This window comes from Macrotis lagotis, chromosome 5 (genome assembly GCF_037893015.1).
Source record: "Macrotis lagotis isolate mMagLag1 chromosome 5, bilby.v1.9.chrom.fasta, whole genome shotgun sequence".
Classification (NCBI taxonomy): domain Eukaryota; kingdom Metazoa; phylum Chordata; class Mammalia; order Peramelemorphia; family Peramelidae; genus Macrotis; species Macrotis lagotis.
In genome coordinates, this window is record NC_133662.1 from 271,224,604 (window position 1) to 271,246,267 (window position 21,664).

General features: G+C 48.5%; 1 protein-coding gene across 7 annotated transcripts in view; it reads right to left on the reverse strand.

The window, feature by feature from the left end:
* The window catches only part of DIP2A (disco interacting protein 2 homolog A), a 124,729-nt gene that overhangs the window by 57,701 nt on the left and 45,364 nt on the right, over positions 1–21,664 (reverse strand). For 6 of the 7 annotated variants that reach the window (XM_074189874.1, XM_074189875.1, XM_074189872.1 and 3 more), the window contains exons 2-7: positions 20,420–20,491; positions 11,585–11,704; positions 7,749–7,868; positions 5,816–6,067; positions 1,745–1,873; positions 912–1,031 (exon numbers count right to left, since the gene is read on the reverse strand). In XM_074189874.1, the coding sequence (XP_074045975.1) occupies positions 912–1,031; positions 1,745–1,873; positions 5,816–6,067; positions 7,749–7,868; positions 11,585–11,704; positions 20,420–20,491 (813 nt within the window). The remainder of the gene's footprint in view (positions 1–911; positions 1,032–1,744; positions 1,874–5,815; positions 6,068–7,748; positions 7,869–11,584; positions 11,705–20,419; positions 20,492–21,664) is intronic. The other variant, XM_074189876.1, reaches the window with a different exon arrangement.

A 21,664-nucleotide genomic window follows, 5' to 3' on the forward strand; every position in this document is an offset into this window, starting at 1 on the left:
GGGTCTCAAAAGAGATTCTTTGTCAAGCAGTTGGCACATCTGCCACACAGTGGGCACTCTGGTCTACCTAACGGGCAGTTTGGTAGGGTGGGCCTAAGAGCCCATGACTAAATGTAGCCTGGCCAATTAACTTGATACCCAGTCAGCAGCAAATAAGGAGAAGAAAGATGAAGGAACAATCTGGAAACAAGTCCAGGGTGCAACTTCCCCAAGCCCTGGCTTGCAGGTGTTGCTCTGGGGAAGTTGCAGCCCCCAGGGTGGTCCCCAGAGGTCCCTCCCTTCAGGTCCCTGGCCAAAGTCCCAGGTTTGTGGAATAGAAAATAAATGTTGCTTATTCTTGGAAGCTGGGGGAGGGAAAGGGGGGCCCTGGGGAAGCCGACATCCGGGGAGGTCAGGCCCGGCCTCAGAAGGGAGTGGGAACACTCCCCTGAGCCTGCAGTCAGAGGCTGAGCCAGCTTGACAGTGGGCTCCCAGGGATGGCTAGTCGAAGGGACAACAAGACCCCAAAGGGGCAGAGCAGGACAGTGTCTGAGTCAGTGCCTGGGCTTTCCCATCCAGCCTGGGGGTCTGCTCTATCTACCTGGGAAGGCTCCTGTCATCTGCGCTTAAGTCCAGAATTTTAAAAATGTTTTGAAATAAACACAATAGAAAAAGCAAAGTTAAACTGCCCAGATCTTGGTCATTTGAAGCCCATCTGGTTCCACAGCTCTAGCGTTTTCTTCAGGCCAACTCCAGGCTCTCACCTGCTCCAATCTTTGAGGGTTGGGCTGGTATCGTCCCTTCTCTTGCCCACGTCACCCACCATAGCCCACATCCCAGGTAGGCAAGGTGCAGACCCACCCAGCACTGCCCCTCCCCTGAGGGGGACTTCCCAATCACCTCCAGCATCTTCCCCAGAGGGTCCCAAGTACCTTCTAACAGTTCTTCAAAGTCATCCACAAAGAATTCCTTCAAGGGAGGGCGCTTTGGTCTCTTTAAGGTATTTAAAAGCTGCTGAATTTTTGAAGACACTCTGCTATTTACTGGAACACCTATCAAAAGGAAGACACGGAGAAGGGTGTCATGAGTGCTGTGGTACAGCCTTCACTTGCACCACTTGGCACCATCTCCTGCCAAGGAAAGGGAGGATGGCAGCCCCACTGCGAAAAAGCTGTTGGGTTTGGAAGTGAGCTCAGAGGTTTTCCTGCCTTCTGGTGACTGTCCTCAGTAAGGGTCACTCCCGTCCATGGATGGCGGGCAGCTCTGAAAGGAGCTCAAAGCTCTCTAGAGTTCATGCTCTGGACAGTGAACTGGAAGCTGACTTGGCGATCAAGTGCTTCGGCGTCCCAAAAGTATCGTAATGGCCAGATAAGAAGATGGGTTTCCCTGGGCGCCTTGGACTTGCCCTTTCAAGATGGATTCCGCTGCAGCCAGGTCTAACAACACTCACAAGTGCCCATATGACTGAGTGAGCCACACTCAGATGAGCAACAAGAAGGCTTTTGAGGCCTTCTTCTACCAGCCAACTAAACTAGGACTCAGCCCTTCAGTGGGTCCCAGGCTGGTGGGAGACAAGCAAGAGACCGGCAGGACACTGGGAGACTGAGGGGCGTGCTCCATTCTCAGTGGAGGGTCCCTGGCACCTTGCCGTGAAGCCTCCCAAATCCAAGGCCTCTCACAGCAGCTGACCCTCTAACATCTATATTTATGAAGCCCCTTCTGAGAGCCCATCCTGGATCTGAGGCTGGAGACCCAGGCCATTTACCATCTGCTGTTTCCAATATGCTGCTGCTGTAGCCACGAGGGACCCCTCTCACAGAGGCCACCTGGGGGCGTTCATGGGGGGGCTGTTCTACCAGACCAGTGGTCACATCCGGAGGAGCAGGATGGTTATCTGCAAGGAGAAAAGAAAGAAGAAAAGAAATGCAGCCCCCTCTCCAACAGAGACCCCACTGTCCTTCAGGAACTCAAGGCCGCAGCCTCCCGTCACTGTTTGTCTGCGACACTGTTTCTAAACTTGGCTGGGTTAAGAGTTTTTCTAAAACAGAATTAACCAGATGACAAGTTTTATTTGGGGGAGGGGGGTGATGAAGGTAGAAGGAGCAGAGGGCAGATGGCTTGTTTTTCTGGTCACCTGAGAACCAATGACAGCGTGAGAGCTCCCCGAGCTTCCCTCGCCCCAATCTTGGAGCCTGAGGTCTCTGGGGAGGAAGAGAAGTGCAGCAGGCCCTGGAGAGGGAAAGCAAGAAGGCTCTGCCCACAGGAGGGGGCAGGGAGGGGGCTCTCTGGCCGAGTCCTCAGAGTCTAGCACAGGGAAAAGCCAACTTTGCTCTGAATGGAGGGTTCTGAAGCCCAGAGTCGCTCTGGCCCCAGGGGTCCTTCTGGATAGACAGAGCAACAAAGTTTGAAACCAACTTTGAGGAGATACCGGGTCCCCCAGACAGGAGGCAATGCCCCACCCCAGATGCTTTTTGGAGACAAAGCCAGCTCTAAACTCTCCTCGGGACCCCCCATCTGCCCCACAAACTTGCCAGGAGAAACAGGCTGCTAGCCTTTCCCGAAAACTCCCTGGGTCTGCAGGGGCAGGAAGATCCCCGCTGGCAGAGCCAGGGCTGTGATCCTGCAGGGGGTGGGGCTACAGAAAGGCCTCTCCTGGGCCCCGGGGCTCTTTGACCCTCCAGCAGTTTCCTGTAAAGCTATGCTGGCAAAGGACTAAGAGAAAGGTGGAGGAACTTCTTCCTGATCCTCCAGTTTCCCTTCTAGGGGGCTCTTCAGAGATCATAGGAATTACATACTCCTCAGATTTCTTGAAACCGGTAGGCAGCTATAAGTGCCATTTAAAAACTCATGTTTTGGAGCCCCTTTATCAGTCAAAAGCAAGTCAGAAATGCTACAAAAGGCAGTAAAAAGCACAGATGCAAAGAGATCATCATTCGCTACCCAGCTAGAGACCCCTGGACTCCATGCCTCCCTCCCTTCCCCCAGACAAAGTGGAGCATGGAAAAGAAAGCTGGGGTATCTGCCTGTCCCCAATTGAGGATGTGTAGCCCAGTCCTGCTCCTTGTTGCCCTGTGGCCTCCTCCAGGCTCGGGGACCTCAGGCTGGGACCCTCTGACCAGTCCAGTCAACCTGACCTCTGACAGCTCTCACCAGCTCTAGGCCCCTACATCTCTCTGGCCTCCTGCCACCATCCTATCCCCAATTGCAGCCAAACCATCTTCCTAATGCTTTCAAAGGCTCTGGAGAGGGCCCTTCCTTGCAACTGTCCCCACACAGGAGACCAAACAGAGGCCCAAGGTCTACCTTGGGGGCTAAGTCCAGGGTAAACCAGATGGTCAAAGCCTGCTTCAAAGAGAGCATGGCACCATAGACCTTGCCTCCCTCTCAAGGCTGGCATCTCTCTTGCACCACCCTCCCTTCTGCAGCTCTGCCCTTCAGAAGCTCAGCTCATGCTTCCCGATACTATCTATCCTACCTGGCCCTCTCCTCAAGAAGCCTTCTCAAGCTGCTCCCATCACACCCTATTTTTAGAGGGGCTCCTTCCCTCTTGGACAGAAGCCTCAACATAAACCATGCTGGAAGAGTCCCGGACAAAGGAGATGCCTTGCTGAACCAAATGAGCAAATCACGCATATTTTAAAGCTTTAAGGATCTACGGAACATAAGGGGAAAATGGTTGTGAATGAGCAAGAGTTGCGAGAAACCTTGTGAATCAGAGAGCATTGTGAACCCCAGTGCTCAGAGTTAAGCCATGGGGCTGCTCAGGGTCTTACCAGCTGGCAAAGGAGCCTAAAATGAGGAGCGACTTCCCCTCCAGGACCAGTCTTGCTTTGCCTCTTCTACACCCAACATCTGCACACTGTCCCCAATCTGGGACTTCCTGATAGCCACAAAGGGTGATGTTTCCTGAGCAGGGCCGAGGAGCGCTGCCCTGTGGGTCAGGATGTTGCCCAATGCCCTCATCTCAATAGCTGGCTCAACAGAAGCCTGGGCCCAGGAGAGCTCCAAGGTCCAACCCATGGGGGCCCAGGGAGGATGACCAGATACCCATTTCCCTTTGACAGCTCCATGTCCACCAGAAATGTGGCCCCAGGCTACCCCAAAGACCTCATGACTTCACGCCAGAGGGGGTCTGCCTCGGGAGCCTAAGCTGATCCACAAGGCTTCCTTCTCTATCTCCCCAGAAGAAAGTTCCAAGGAAGATGGCCAAGATCTGGGATGGAAACAGGTTCACAAAATAGGGCCAGCCCCCAGGCAACCGCTCTCCTGAGCAAAACCAATGGAGAGTGGCTATGGACAGGTCAGCGGGGTTAGGAAGAAAGACTTGCCAAGGGGCTCTTTGAAGCAAGGCTGGCTGCTTGATTCCCAGGCCAGGTCCTGCCAGACCCTGGAAATGGTAGCACATCTTCCTATGGGAAGCAGAGGAAGGGCATCCAATGGAAATCAACTGGAGAATTCTGGTGGTAATAGAAAAATGTTTCCCTTCTCACAGGTCCATGAATTTTAAGCAAAGAAAACACTGGATGGAGAGTGGGGACTCCCCCAGTCAAACTTGAAATGATGGCAACAGTAAAATTACAAATATGGTTCAGCTTTTCCATCGAGCTGAGCTCCCAAGTAGGTGGCCCATGCCTGCTGACAGGCTAATTTCCCAGAACCCTCCTCACTGTTCTGTTGGATGAGACCTCGCACAAGTCACTATCTCCGGAGCCTCGGTTTCAACATCATCAAAAGAAGAGAGTGGGCTTAAGACAGCTCTAGGGTCCCTTGGAATTGTCAAAGTCTGATAGTAAGGGAAAAACAATCCAAGTTCTTCCCAAGCATCTCTGTGGCCTGAGGCAGGCTCCTTAATGCCCAAATCTTCCCTGTGGTAATTTATGTGGAAGTAAAGTGCTAACAACAAAAGGGTGCCCAGGCAACGGCTGAATGAGGGCAGCCCAAAACAACCAATAGAAGGGCTTCAGAGATCCAAGGCAGCATGCAGAGAGGAAAGCAGAAGCAGGAGGACCATGAGCAGAATGACAATGGCCATGAAGCAGTGCAGAACAAATGCAATGACCACCTGGGGACACCCAGATCCAGGCTGCTGCTACCCTCCTCAAGGGGCTGGGTGCAGCTTTGCCTCACCAAGGCAACCATGGGGGATGGAGGCACTGGTGTGGAGAGAGGGACCAGGGGACACAGACTGATTGGAGTCTATGCCAATGTTCAGGAATCAATTGATTCATTTTGGAGGGTTCAAGTGTCAGCTAACTTTTATTTCTTATTGTGAGAAAAGTAGACATTCCTGGGCCCTACCCAACCTGCCTCGGGCCAGCCTCCCTGATGTGCTCCCTGCCATTCTCACTCCAAAAGCAGAGGGGATCTGAGCAGTAGGAAGCAGCAGTTCTGGGTCAATAGAGGGCATGTCTTTATTTACAAATCCTCATCTTCACTCACTAAATGACAATTGCTTTCTAAGAGGTGGCATTAAGTAAATGCCAGAGGAGGTCTCCAGATTTCCTCCAAGGCACTGTCTTCCTACTTACTTCACTGAGATGTAGTTACGAAGGCCAAGGCCTGGCCCAAGGTGCTGGGGAGGGAGAGAGTTCTAGACTACTACTGCTGAACTAACGGGATATGCAAGCACAGGCCGGAGCACACGTGCAACCTTCACTGAAGGAAATGGGAATGTGTCTGGGACAGGTCTGGGCAGGAGAGACAATGGATTTTGCTGCTGAGAGCTCAAGGCTCCTGCAGGGCCCACCCCAGGGGACTCAAGCACACACCTCAGAGGATGCTCTCTCACTAGGGACTCCTGGTATGGTGGGTGTCCAGAGGCGGTAATTGTACTGACCTAGCTGAGCGTGGGCCATGAGATCTGCAAGCACTGTGGCGGCGGCGGCGGCGGTGGTGGGAGCTGTATTGGAAGCAGCAGCAGGTTTCCCTCCCGGGTGGGATGAAGTGGAGGATGCAGAGGATGAGGTGGAGGAGCCCTGAATGACCCGATGAAGCCAGGGTTCTACGTTGGAATGGCTCTGGAACGGAGTGGAAGTGAGTCGCCCTTGCCGCCGGAGCGAGCCCTCATCTTCTGAGGCCGAGGATGTGTCTGTGATGGAAATAACCATGACAGGCGTGTGATGCAAGGGTGAGCCAGGACACTTGCTATGCCCCCCTGGCACCTTCACTGGCATGAAGGAGCTCGGGACTCCTTCCAAGACAGCAGAGAGCCCTTTGGGGGACAAAGCAGGCTGGCAGTAAGAATGCCGCAGGGCCAGAAAGCTGCTGGGTATGGAGACAACGGGCTTCTTTTGGAAGTCACCAAGCACCCATCGTGGTGGGCTGCATCCCTCTCCAAGCTGCACAGAAAAGCCTCTTTTCCCTTAAAGGCTTGCCCCTTTTTGCCTTGGTAGTTCAACAGTTAAGACCCTGGTGCTCTCAGTGATGCCACGGGCAAGCCAACCAATGATTCCAAATGGATGGGGCTGCCCTGAACCCTGACTCTTTCAGCCTAGCCCTGAGCAAAGCAAGCTTCGGAGAGGCTCGCTCCCTACACGCAGGGTGCTATCCTGCAATTGTCCAGATGGTGCCCAGACCTGCAAAGGGCTCAGTTCCTTATACTGGTGAGAACATGTGCAGTGCATGATAATCTAATCAAAACCACTCAAGCCAGAAGGCTAGCCTGGGGAAGCTCCAGTGCCAAGGCTCCTCATCTGTCCAAATCTACTCCAGAGAATTTGGATAAGGAAGCATGGTCTCAGGCCTCCATCCACCAAATGAAGCAAGAGGGAAACGAGGAACTACAAAAGTCCCCTTCTTACAGGGATGCCAGCTTCTGAGAGGTGGGAAATGCCTCTCCCACAACAGCAGACAAGGAGGACCCCTCACCCATGGTCAGTGAAATCTGGCAAGTGACTCATGGACCCTGAACTTTGCCAGGCTGTGTTATAGCATTATAGCTGGACAGAGCAGGGGGCAGGCGAGTCTGCCGGGGGAGGGGGGCAGCGGCAATGGCAGAAGCAGTGACACCTGGGGACAGAGGCAAGGCCCAGAACCTGGGAGCCTCCCACACGACCCCAGTGGGGTTACACAAGACGGCAATGAGGGCAAGCCTGGTTCCTATGTCATGTGCTCCCAGCTGACCCCTGCAAGCCTCCTTCCCCTCACAGGTTCCTTATTTCCCAAATCCTAAGGAAGAAATAAAATAACTGGTTTTAAGGTCCAGGAAAAGGCCGGGAAGGACCCCTTGTCATTCGACCCTCCCCATACCATCTCAGTGACTGTTAACTCTGATACCATGATTGCCTCAAGGTCCGAGCCACCTTCATCACAGAGAAGAGACCAAAAGAGAGCCTACTCGGGCAGAGACCTAGGCCCCTGGACGGCCCACCTTCCATGCCTTGCTGATCTTCCCTCAGACAGAGGAGCAAAGTGAGGCCCATGTGGGCAAGCGCGCACATACAATGTGTGAACATGTACACACATGCCAAAACACATAAACACAGACCCACACATGTTTTGCACATGAACCTCTATGTGTAGATGTGTATTTCTAGACACAACACATACAATGCACATACATGCAGGCAGGCACCCTTGCACCACATGTGTGAGGAAGCTTGTGAACATTATGCACGTAGGCCGTAACCCTTCTCATACAGGCATGCAATGTGTATGTGCACATTCATTCCCACATGTGAACCCTCATCCACATGCTCCAGTACCCTTGCCCAGCCCATCTGGCCCAACGGCCCACCCTGTCCAAGGTCAGTGAGGGGTCCAGTGGGTACCTGGAGGTGTGTAGGTCTCGACAGAGGAGTGCGCAAGGACAGAGCGCCTCTTGGAAGGCATGGGCATCTTCCTCTCTTTGTACTTGGCTAGTGCGGCTTGTACAGCTTCCGTGTGGACGTCTGTGGAGGACAGAGAGTCACCCAAGGGAAGACTCCTTCACCAGAGGAGCCATGCAGCCTGATCTGGAAGCCTCCAACCTCTATGGGTAGGTTCAGCTCAGTGATGCTGTGGTCTTTTGCCCTCCCTGAGGCTGCCCAGGGGAGAAAGGTCTACTCCCCAAACCCCCAGAGCAGGTAGAGAGAAAAGCTGCCTCAGTCTCTCTCTCACTACTCTGGGAGCAAGGGAGATAAAAGGTCAAGAGCATCATTTCACTATGGGCAAGAGGGGAGGTTACCTTCATTTCATCTCTCCCCAATCTGGCTTTTCATTTCCCACCCCCATGCCACTGCACAGGATGGGACTGTTGCCTCTACAAGAATAGTTGGCCTCCCTCCAAGTTTGGCTGCAATGATATTACCTCTCGGAGCCCAGCTGGACTCCCCAAATGCTCTTCATGGCCTTCCCTCCTCCAGAGAAGGGGAGGTCCTGAGGGGCAGGGTCTCCATGCTGATGAGGAGCTGAGTCTTAGTCCCCCAAGACCCCACCTTGCCCAGGCAGGCTGAATCGAGCCGCTGTCCCTTGTCTCTGCCCATCCTGACCCCTTCCTTTTGCCCTTCCACCCTTTCCTAGTCTGTGCCTGAGAAGAGCACGAGCAGGAGCCAGAAGCGGGCCTCAGCCAGTCAGTTTCAAAGCACCTTTCCCTCCAAAGTCCTCTCTGTTCTGCAACCTTTGAACTCACAATGGAGAAGCCAAGCCTTCCAGAGGTTGAAGGGGGGCTCTCCACAGTTGTGCCACAGGCTGCATCCTCACCTGACTTCGAGGAAGACAACCTAGTGGAGAGCAGACCGGGCCAAGGGTTGGACCTTCAGTCCCAGTAAAACTATTGGCCCCCAGGGGCAGCTAGGTGGCACAGTGAATACAGCACTGGCCCTGGATTCAGGAGGGTCCTGAGTTCAAATCTGACCTCAGAGACTTACTAATTACCTAGCTATGTGATCTTAGGCAAGCCACTTAATCCCATTGCCTTGCAAAAAAAACTCCAACAAACTATTGGCCCCCAGAGAGCCTTAGGAGGTATCCTCAGCATCCACAGCCCTCAGAAGAGGATGCTTTCCAGGTGGCCTGTTTGCCTTGTCAACAAGGTAGGATGATAAAGCCCTGGCAAACTCACAAGGGCACACCTACACATGGGCCCTCTCCTTCCCCCCTACACACACATACACACACAAACACACACACACACACACACACACACACACGCACACACTCACACAAACACACACTGCATACATACACATACCCCAACAACACTGGCAGGGCTGGAGGGAACCAAGGTCCCATCTCCAACTCTTTGGGGTGTATTACCATGTGCTGCCCTGCCCCTGCCAGGCCTGATATATCATGGAGATTCAATGCCCTCCATTGTGGAGGGGACACTGCTGATCTCTGACCCAAAGTCTGGAGCACAGAGGGACCCCTGTCATTTTACTGAAAAAGACTGACTGCTACCCCTCATGTCATTCAGTTGTGAGCTTCACAGAGTGCAGAAAGGCCAAGGGGCAGACTTCTTAACTTTCCTGGGTGTCTCCTTTGGTACTTAAATCATCAGAGAGAAGGGTTCTATCTTCTCTTGGGGATGTCCCCCAGAGAGGCACAAGACCTCCCACAGAGATCTCCAGGAAAGACATGTTGGTTGGTCGCTGGAAGGAAGACTGCAGAGTATGAACAACCTGGCAGCTTCTGGTAGAGGAGTGACACAACAACACCTAGGGTTGACTGAGAAAAGCCTGACCCAAGATGCTCCAGGATGGAGAGGAAAGGCTGAGTCTGGCCCCAAAGAGCTCAGCCGGGAGGCAGTGACCCAAGAAGGAATGAATGGATGGATGGATGGCATCCATTTTGACAGGTGGCACTATCAGGCCCTCAAGACAGACGGGCTGGCAGGGCTTTCTCAAGTCACCCACAGATTTCCTGGCCCACAGATTTCCCTGCAGACAGATGAGGGGAGGATGCAGGTCTGCTCTACCCAGATTTCATCTAGTCATCTGAGAGTGGGTCATGCCCTCCTTGGGCTGTGTGCTTGGCCCAGGATGATGATCCCAATCAATGTCTTGGAGAAGGAAGAGATGGCCCCCTCATCCAACTGAGAGGTGACCCAACCTTGGAAGAAGAGTAAATACACTGGATGGCAAAGGCAGGATCCAAAACCCTTGCCTGAGCAGAAAGCATCCCTGCCTCCAGGAGCCAAGGAATTCTCTGGGGTTCCCATGTCAGATCACACTTGGAGCACAGTGGGGGCATGAAAGCAGTCAGAGGAGAGAGGATCCCCAGGAAAGGGAAGGGAGTGCCACATGAGGACTGCCTAAAGAAGCTCGGGAGGCTCAACTGCAGAAACAAAGGAGGAGGACCAAAGAGCCAGAGGCACAATCCAACAGGCTCAGGTCCCCCAAAGGGTCAAAGGAGAACCAGGGGATGTTGTGTCTAGGCAGGCTGAGGCTTCATGTCATCTAACGATGAAGTCAGTCCCAGAGGGCAACTGCAGTCAAGGGGCTACCCTCTCCCTGAGGGTCTTTGAGCAGAGACTGCCTGACCACTTGCCACTGTTCCTCCCCACTCAGATTCTATGGAAGAGCCAAGCCTGGAATCCATTGGAGATGCCGATCATTTCATTTCCCCTTTGTTGTTCATAGCAGATACAGAGATATCAGAGACAATTCTTAGGGCACCAGAGAGTTCACCAAATCAATGGAGATGCTCCACTGGGAAAAAAGCCAACTCATTCCATCCTTCATCCTCATATTCTTGCTGATCAGTCTTGGGATGGGTAGAGAGTCTCCTTAATGGTGGAGTTCCTGAGGAACCACGTATATCATTTCCAATCTGTATTCACTTTAATTACTGCAACAAGACCAAATAATCAATCCCCTAGCCTGACCAGCAGCAACAAAAGCAAAAAAGGATTAGACAGGAGCCTGAGCCAGGTGGCCTGCACAATTGGGGAAGCTTCCAGGGCTATGCGTAGGCCCCTCCTTGCTGCAGAGCAGGCCTCTGATTGAGCTCATCTCTGGTTGGGGGCTGCTGGGCAAGAAGAGCTCATGATCCCAATGGAAGGGTAAGCCTTAGGGTCAGCTCCATAGCAGTCAGCACACACAAAGTAAAACTTCAGAGAGCTCAAGGGAGCCAACATGCAAAATGTGAGATGAAGATGTGACAGTGCCAAGCACCCTAAGATGTCTCTGAATGTTTTCCCTTCTGGTCCCCTTTATGGGGTCCCCAAATGCCCATAAATCTCCTCAAGTTGGGACAAAAGAAGGTGAGCACTGCTACCCAGTGAAGGGTCCTTGGGTGGGACACCCTGGGACTGGGCACTTGGACAAGGGGGTCAGTGAGTAGATGCCCCAGTGCAGAGAACAAGGTCTAGGGTCAGGAAGAACCAAGTTCTAATTTGGTCTCAGACACCTACCAGCTCTTCCCTTCCTGCTGCCTGCCTGAGTTTCCTCACTTTGCAGGGATGTTGGGAGGAGCTGGTGAGGTGACAGTCCTAAAGCACTTTCACACAGTAGGCGCTTTATAAATGTTGGCTATCATTAGCTTGTGTTCTTGTGATGGGGTAGGGAGCTACGCAGTGGCTCAGCAGGCCAAGGCCTCCATCCCTCAGGAATCCACAGAAACCAGGTTCCTATGCGGCAAGGTGGGCCCCAGGCCCTGGGCTGCACAGCACCCCGGCTGTACTCACCAGATCGGAAGCGCTCATCCCTCGAGTTGGCAGAACGGGCCTTTTGCTGTTTGGTACTGCTGGGTGGAGCTTGCGAGGACCCTGGGACTCTGTTCTCTGCTTGGAGAGAGGGATCTACACCTAAAACAGAATCCCAGCACAGATCAATATTTTCCCCTCTAAAACATTCCCCACATCTCCAACAGGGATCAAGTCCAAAGTTCTGGAAGGACAAACCACTGTCCTCACTATGAATGGGAGGAACATCTGGGCAAGTCCCTGAATGGAGTCTGGGGCCATTTCCCTGCCAGAAACGAGGATAGTTTCTTCTGTTGAATTTTCTATCTGTAATCAGCATGCATTCCAGGGGGGGAAAAAAATCAAACTTCAGGGTCCCAGGTAAAACCCTGGACAAGAAAGAGATGGTCACATGGATAATGGCTGAAAAAAATCACTTTTGGAAATAATGCTCCTTTCTCTCTTTCCCCTCTGTCTCCCTCCTCCTTCCCTCTCTCTCCTCCATCTCTGCCCTTTCTTCCCTGGGTCCAAGCTCACTTGACACAGCCCTTGTCCTCTTCGAGGAGGAGACAAAGCAGGGCCTGGAGGTTCAGACAGAAGGGAAGGAATCAGGAAATAGATCTGCTAACTCTACCAGAATCATAACTCATTCTGAGATTTGCCCCTTTCATCTTTTCATCTCCTCCCAAGGAGAAATTGCTTCCCTCACCATTTGAATAAGTGTCTCTGTCTGGACATGAACTCTCCGGCTAGAAGTTGAGCCCAGGCCCCCTGGATTAGGCTTTGGGCTTGTTCTAGATCTGATGGAAGGGGATGCCCTTCCACCTTCCATGTTCCCTGGCACCCAATTCCCACCTGGGGCTCCAAGGAGCTGTAGCATGCACAGTGGCCACAGTCCAGTAAATCATCCCAGTGGACAGGATAACCCAAGTTGACGATAACCAGTAGGCCTCAAACCCATTGATGAATTGGAGAGAGGTCTACCCTAAGCATCTGAAGATTTCCCCTGGCAGAACAGAAGGATGACAACAGTTTATTCCAGCTGAAGGAGGCTCTGTGGAACACTTAGAGCTTGGACAGACATCAAGGACCCCGATGTCATCTATCCCATCCTGGGTCATTGCCAGTTGTCCTGCCTTATGTCCTGCCACTGGATTACGATGATTTCAGAGAGAGTGAAGTCAATGATTTTATGCAATTTGGCCTCACTTAAATTCAATTCATGTGCAAGTGAAGACATCATCTGTGATATCACTGGTCCTCATCAAAAGGAAGAACAAACAACCACCAGAATTAAAGGATATTAAAGGACAGGTCAGTGATACCTGGAAAAAATTCAAACAAGTCCTGAGATGGTCACCAAATGTGAATTTCTTCTTTTAATGTACTATCATCCCCATTTTATGGATAAGAAATCCATTTGAGATTAATGACTTATCTAATATACATTCCTCAAAGAGTCAGAAGTGAAATTTGAACTCAAAGGTCTTCCAGACTCCACTTTATCCTCTGCACCACTGGGCTGCCCCCAGGAGTGACTAGGCTAAAAGTGACTAGCAAAAGTGACTAGGCTAAAACACTGGGAGCAAGTCCAAGGTGGAGAGAGAAAAAGAGGGCCAGGAAATATCTCCTAACAGACAGAAGGGAGATGCCTAAAGGCAACCACTTAATATTTGAATTCACACTCCTCAAAGACCAAGGGAGTCTCTAGGGGGAAATTGAGTCTCCTTGTTTGCAGGAGGGGAAGTTTTTGTCCTTGATGTTAGCTCTAATGAATATTCCCTTGTAAAAATTCCCCTGGCTTAACTGGCTCATTGACAGTGGGGCAAGATTCACTGGCCAAATGACATTGAAGCAGCCCTAAGAGTCCTCCCTACCACTACTCTGGGGTCCAGCATGCTCCTCAGAGGGAGAGTCAGAGGACCGAGAAGTAGAACCAAGAAGGTGGAGAAGCAGGACTAAGATCGGCAAGCTACCCCACTTCCAACAAATTTAAAACAGGTCCAAAACCTAATCATAAGACCAAAAAAAAAATCACAGCACGCCATTTTTTCAGTCCAGATTGACAAAAAAAAAAAAAAAACAGGTGCCCATGACCACAATCATGGGGTCTGGCCAGGAGTGGCTATGTACCATGGTAAGAAGCAAGCGACAAACCATGGCAGGTATCACGCCTCTAGGCAGAATCAGGAAATAGGTACCAACTTGGACTGGCTGGTTCTTGTCCTTCATTATCGAAGAAGACCAAAATGACATCGCTATGTTTGAGACAAATGACTGTCTCACCGTGGTTGATCAGACCAATAGGACCTCAGAATGCTCTACCACAGGCTGGGCACAAACAATTCATGTGAAACCCTGGGGTGGGTAAACTCTAAACTTATGGATGTCATGTTTTCTTTGAACTGCTTCCATTCTGCCTTCCCCATAGAATGCAGCCCTCTCACTAATGAGGGCACACCATGGGCAGTCCTGGCCCACTATCTCCCATGCCATACAACCATTTCTAAAGTTCTTCAATGAAACCATCAGGGTGTCCTGGTATTCTCTTCTGACCCCCTTGAGTGTTTGCCCTGAGAGAAGTCTCCACAAAACTCTTTTCTGGCAAGTGTACATCTGGCATTCTAACAACATGTCCCATCATAGTCATGCTCTCTGTAGAAATGTTGGAATGCCAGGCAGTTTATTTTTTTTTTTTTTTAGATTTTTCAAGGCAATGGGGCTAAGTGGCTTGCCCAAGGCCACACGGCTAGGTAATTATTAAGTGTCTAAGGTCGGATTTGAACCCAGGTACTCCTGACTCCAAGGTCGGTGCTCTATTCACTGAGCCACCTAGGCGCCCCCACCAGGTAGTTTAGTTCAAGAAAGGACTTCAGTGTCTGGGATCTTCTCCTGCTGGGTGATCTTCAGAATCTTCCTAAGACAATTTAAATGGAAGCAATTCAGTTTCCTGACATGGCGCTGGTAGACTGTCCAAGTCTCACAGACATACAGCAATGAGGTCAATACAATGGCTCTGTAAACCTTCAGTCTGGTGGTCAGTCTAATATCTCTTCTCTCCCATACTTTCTTTTGGAGCCTCCCAAATACTGAGCTAGCTCTGGCAATGCAGGTGTCATCCTCACTGTCAATGTGAACTTCCCTGGAAAGGACATTAGCAAGGTAAATGAACTTGTCCACAGTTCTCAGAACTTCCCCATTTGCCATAATAGATGGTTCCACATGTGAATGGTGTGGTGCTGGCTGATGGAGCACCTGGATTTTCTTGGTGTTCATTATTAGACCAAAATGAGCACAAGCAGCAGAGAATGGATCCATACTTTGCTGCATCTCAGCTTCAGAGGCTGCATTGAGAGCACTATTATCTGCAAACAGAAGATCAGGTACCAACCTCCCTCCACTTTGGTCTTGGCTTGTGGCCTTTTCAAGTCGGAGAATTTGCCATCAGTGCAGTAGCTGACTTTGATGCTATGTTCATTCTCTGGGAAGGCATTTGATAACATGGTTGAAAGCAAAAAGTTTGGGAGAAAGGATACATCCTAATTTACTCTAACCAGGACCTTTGTTACTATCAGTCATGAGGGTTTATGGAAAATTATATCACAATGTGATCAGCAGGAGAAATTCAACAGAATTGTAAATCAATTCATAACAGTGTGTGCTGCCCAGATTCTAAAGAGTGGACAACTTGGATCCAAGGTGGGCTGAGGAGGGGACTGCACACAGAAGAAAGTACTATGTATGAGGGAGAAAGTTGAGAATTGAGCAAAATGGTGCAGCAAGGCCCTGAGAACTGAGCACAGCAGGAGCCAGACCAAAGGGAACCCATGGAGCTTTCCGGCAATGCTCAGATTGGCGTTGGATCAGGTTCCCAGCCTGAGCTGTTCCAGAGACTGGCCCTAACATCAAGTAAGAAGTTATAAAGTGGTCTAAAAGAATAATCCAACAGAAATAAATCCCACCATGAAAAGCTGGTATGGTCACAGGGAGGCTCAAGATACAAATTCAAAAGATAGCAGGCAACTCTAAAACATCCATCAGCAAAGAATCAAAGAAAACCACAGCTTGATCACAAAGTCAACTAGAATTTCTAGATGAGATGAATCATTTTTTTTCTAAGTTTAAATGAGGTAAAAACCGGAAAAGAAATGAGAATTAGGGAAGAAAGAAGCATAAAACCTTGTCCAAGCATCAAACTTCTTCAAATTTAGAAATGGACTGACTTTATTAAAGAGATTAATGGCAAATTAGAAAATTAAAATGGACTAAACAGAAGCTAATGACTACATGAGAAAATAAGAATATTAAAGCAAAGGCAAAAGACTGAAGGAAGTAGAAGAAAATTTAAGGTGTCACATATACCAAAAACAAGTGACCTCAAAAATAGATGAAAGAGAAAAAAAATTAAGAATCACTAGATTAAGTTTTTTTAAATTGTCTTATGTATTACATCACTTTTTTCTTTCTAATTTTTTCATTCTTCTGTTTGGATCTGATTCCTCTCTCACAGCATGTTCAGTATTGATCTACGTTTAACATAGTTATTAATGCAAAGCTTATGTCGGATTGTTTTTTGGGGAGGAGGGAGGGAAGGGAGAGAGAGGAATTGAAGAACACAAAACCTTGCAAAAAAAGAGATGGCCGGTGCTGTTGGGCAACAAATAAATCAAATATTTAAATTAAAGAAGAAAAAATATGGATTCATTGGTAGAAATGACATTAAAGAAGATCCATTACTACTTTGAAAACAAATCACTAGATTACTGTTATAAATAGCTCGTGAATACTTAGTCCAGAGTGATTAAAATGGTTTTTTTTTATTTTTATTATTATTTTATCTTAATAAATGGCACACCTCTGTGTGCCATTCTAACAACATGTCTCAAGGGGAAAGGGGCCCCGAAATCTGGAAATGCTAGATAGTATATGTACTTTGCAAAGCTTTGTTCCTCCCCCTTTGTGCTGATCATTGACTGGGGGCGTGAGCTGGGATCACAAATTTAATTGATACATTCATTCCCAAACATTTTCCCACCCTAGCTCATAATAAGCTAGAACAGCTACCTCCTTGGCCAGGTGCAAAGGACAATAGCACAGACTCCCATTCAACCCCTGCAAATTTACTTCACCTTTTCCCTTCATCAAACTCTCTCTTTCCTGGAAACAGGTTGGCATCTCTTGGTTTCCACAAAGACCAGACCTCCTGGCTTTTGTAATATATTATCCTCCCAGTTATCTGTGAGACTCTGGTAATACCCTTTCTCACCCTCGTGAAAGCAAAACACTTGATTCTTTCCCACAACTACCTGAAAGCCAAGAACAGAACAAATAAATAAAGCCTAGGCTATGTTTCAGAAAATCTTAAAAGAAAACTGCTCCACTATCTTAGAAGCAGAGCAAAGGGGGAAGAGTCATCTCCTCAAAGAAATCCTACAAAGAAAATTCTCAGGAACACCCTAGTCAAAGTTCGGAGCTTTCAAGGTCAAAGAAAAAATACTGCAAATAGCCAAAAAGAAAGAACTCAAGTTACCAAGGAGCCACAGTCTGACCCCAAGCCTCTGGACATGTGCAGAGAGTAGCATCCACTCGACCTTCACAGAAATGAGGAGATGGTTCAAGTGCCCTAGAAAAGCTCACCACCCAAGTCAGCTCTCTCCCCCTCTGCTGCCCCTGCCTGGCTTCCTCCATACCTCCCTGGACCCCAGAATCTGGGCCAGGCAATCTTTGGAGCTCTTGCCCCAGGGTTCAACTCAGTGTGACCTAGCCTGCTCCCAGGCATCTGCCAGCTCCTCCTACTTTAGTTGTTCTCTCTCTTGTCACCCTGACCCCATTCACAGGCAAACTCCTCTAAGCAGAGGCCTGCTCACTTTGCAGTTATATTCACAGTGCTTGGAACAAAGGAAGCACTTAAGATTCTCTTTTTCTTTCATTCAAAAAAAAAAAAAGGCAAAATTATTAAGAAGTGGAGAAGGGTCAGGAGGCAGAACCATACTTGAGATGTTAAAAGGGTTCTCTCCAGAACAGTGGACAGAATGACCAACAGCCCCTCCTCCCCTTGGGTTGACTGACAATCCTTCCTCGACCCTACTTGGCTTTGGGGTCAAAGTCCCAAAGCTTGTGATGAAGCACCATGCCAGGTCTGTCTGCCCAGCCCAACGCCCAAAGGTGGAGTCAGATGTGAGAAGCCCTCTCCTCTCCAGTGCAGGGCAGTGGAGGTCCTGAACCAGCCTCTGCTGTTCTTCAAACTTGGAGAACAATTCCATTGGCCCATCTGGTTTCACTGCCTTTAGATGAGAATCTAGTGGGTATTGACTGGCAAAACATGCATGGAGGGAGGGACTGTTTTAAAGTTCTGCATAAATCCAGGGGAGGCATTTCAGGGCTATGCTGTAAGAGCCCATGGTAGCTGTCTCAAGTTCACTGGAAGGTGACCAGTTGTTACCCTCTGAGGGTCAGGATGATTGGCACTCCTAAGTCTGTCAGGGAGATGAACCAGGTGCCTGGCCCAGAGCTGGACTCAGGAAGTCAGGAGAGATATCCCAGAGTCATTTCCTTGTGGTTTGGCTCGGCTTATTCCGACACCATCCTAAGCAATAAGATGACTGTGGAAGCCAGCAAGGGCAGACCTTCTTCCATCTGTCTTGTTGCTGCTGCTGCTGCTGGCATTTCCAAAACTCTTCTTAAGTGAGAGTGTGAAGGGTGGGCACCCTTGCTTCACTCTCATATTCATGGGAGGGGTCTTCCTTGAACATTTTGGTTTCAAGGAGATGCATATTATGAGATGAGCAGCAGTCCCTCTGGGTCTAGACTTGGAGGGTTTCAAGCTTCAGAGTAGTGTGTTATGTCACAGATTCATCCTGCATCTATTGAGATGATCATGTGGTTTGGGTTATTTGGGGTTTTAATGTGATTAATTATGTTGATTGGTTTTTTTTTTGTTTGGGTTTTTTTTTTTTAGGTTTTTGCAAGGCAAATGGGGTTAAGTGGCTTGCCCAAGGCCACACAGCTAGGTAATTATTAAGTGTCTGAGACCAGATTTGAACCCAGGTACTCCTGACTCCAAGGCCGGTGTTTTACCCACTACGCCACCTAGCCGCCCCACTATGCCACCTAGCCGCCCCAATTGTTTTCTAAATGTGGAACTATTGCTGATATAAATGTCACTTGGTCAAAATGAATGATTTCTTGGATAAACTGCTGTGATGTTTGATGGGATTCTGCTTAGTTTAGTAATGATACTGGTCTGTAATTTTCCTTCTGCTCTTTTCTTTCCCTGGTTTTAGGTATCAGAACTCGAGATATATGTCTCCCAAAAGGATTTTGGTTGGGCTCTTTCTTCTTCATTTTTGAGGGCAATTTGTGACATCTGGTACCAGCTATTCTTTACAAGTGAATCTCCTGTGAATCCACCAGGACCAGAAGTTGTCCTCCTAAGGTGATTCCTTCACAGCTAGATCCATTTCCTCATCTGAGATTGGATTATTTCAGCTCTCTGTCTAGTCTTCTGAAAGTTTGGCTATGTTCAATTTCTGAAGGTCTTCCTCTATTTCTTTTGTGTTCTCAGTTTTGTGAGCATCAGACTTGGCAAAGTAGTTTTGGGGGCTTCTTTTTCTTTTTCCTGGGCAGAGCCTCCTGCAGGGACAGCACCCCAAGGAATGTGGAGAAACCTCTGACCACTGTGTTCTCACAAGCAGCCCTGTCCATGAAGGCATTCCACTTCTTAATGAGGAATCACAGAGCCAGCAGTGCATACAGAAAATGTAATACAGTAGAACCCATATTATCGGAAACCCTCAAATAATGAGCTTTCTTCCCCTGCTTTGAGAAGGAAATCATAAGAAAAACAAGACAGTGTCAAAAGTTCTAACTCTCATTGTCCAGAACTATACAATTACACAAGAAGAATACATAGCCACAAAAGATGGCCTGGAGGCATGCCAAGAACCTCAAAGAAATACCAGATTAGATTCCTCAAGTATATTTACAAAGGTAGGAAATGAAGGTTAAAAGAAAAAGGGTTATTTTGGACTCAAGGCCAAGAAGACCTGAGTTCAAATCCAGCCTCTGACTCATACTAGCTATGTGTCCCTAGGCAAGTCATTTAACCCTGTTTACCTTGGTTTCTTCATCTCTAAAATGAGCTGGAGAAGGAAATGGCAAACCACTCTAGGATCTTTGCCAAGAAAACCCAAATGGAGTCATAAAGAGTCAGACTTAACTGAACGCCCTCAACAAAAAACGATATTCCAAAAGTAACTACAAAATCTAATGAGTTAGGAAATGGACTTAGTGGATCTTTGTGTTAACACATTTTTTTCTTAAAAGAAGGTTTGATAATGCCAGATAATAATTGTCACAAGTTTCATTTAGTAGCAAGTCCTTCATTATATGCTTTAAATACACATAGATTTTGTGTAAAGAAAACAAAATCTTTGAAAGAACTCTGATTAACACAGTGACTAATTTAACTTTTCTGGACAAGGGAGAAGCAGATCTCCTGCTTCCTGGCAGAGAACTGGGGGTTACAGGTACTCAATGAGGCATACATTGTCTGTCAATATGTTCATTTGTGTGGGCATCACTTTCCAAGAAGATTAAACAAATTTTGGATTTCTTTATTTTCTAAACACCTATTTAACATACGACCTAAGTTACTGTAATTTAGTATTATCCCAAGTACTCTACCCAATATTTGCTCTGACATGCTTCATCATCCACGTGTTGCCACTCCTCCCCCTCAGTGACTTCCCCTCAGTCACACTGAATGAGACAATGTGTGTGCTTACAGCACAAAGGAAGCAAAGGGACAAGGTTGTTCCTTCACATACAATCTCTTACCTTGAATGAGTGGGATGTAGCGGGCGAGCAGTTTTGCCCTCTTCTTCTCATAGCCTTTTTGAGTGATGTCACCTAAAAGAAAAACATGAGGGTAAATCCTAGTTTCAAGCTAAATATTTTCTATTAGGTTTAAAATCCTGATACACTATGAACCAGGGGATAAGGCAGGGCAATTGTTGAGCCTTCATTCACAGTTTTGTATTGAAATGCCATCTCCAGGGACAGCTAGGAGGCACAGTGGATAGAGCACTGGCCCTGGAGTGAGGAGGACCTAAGTTCAAATTCGAGCTCAGACACACAATAATAACTGTGTGGCCCTGGGCAAGTCACTTAACCCCACTGCCTTGCAAAAAAAAAGACAAAATAGTCTCCAGAGTCTTAGAATAGAGGACGACAGCAGCAAGTCTTAAGTCTATTTGAATGTTATTCTGTATGGAGCTTTATGGATATAAATTAGTGATTAGTTAGTCCTAAAATTGGCATCTTCTGTCAAAGACAGCAGGTGGGCTACAGTGCACAGCAATTCCATGGAAGCAAACAGAACAAAACCCAAAAGCCCACCACATGCATATCTTGCATGCAGCCAAACCAACAGACAAAGTATATATCAATTACATATTACCCAATTTAGTTTCACAAAGGAAGTAAGAGTCCCAACTCTCCAAGGAGTGATTAGTCTGTTCTTGGGGAGAAGGCATTTCCCTCCTGGTAAAACCTATTTGTAGCTTCAGGAGGTACCAAGATGCCCTCTCTCCCCATGTCCCAAACTGGGCTGGACTAAGCAATAACACAAGCATGAAAAGGAATTCCAAGAGAGAGTTTGCCCACCAAGTTTTATACAATCCTAGAAAGCTTTATATTTTAAAATTCCTAAAACAGTAACACTAGACTTGAAAAAAATTGAGTTTACATACAAAAATAATTGAGTATGCAGGTCTAGTATCAGTCCAGACTCTCCTTGGATTAATGAATCTAATTCAATTTCCAGATTCTCCAAGGCAGTATGGGCTCATTAGGGGCAGGAGCTCTTAGGCAGCTCAGCCTCAGAATGTACAATTTTTTTCCTACAGAGAAGCCTGACCAAGTTGAGTAAATATGCTGCAGTCACTCTAAACATCTCCATGCCCCTGGCTGGGCTGTCAAAGGATGAGGGATGCAATCAGCCCTGTTGCCAAAGGAAACGGATCCCCAACAGGGAAATACTTAAAATCTTCAATCCTAAAAATCCAAACACCACTTCCATTG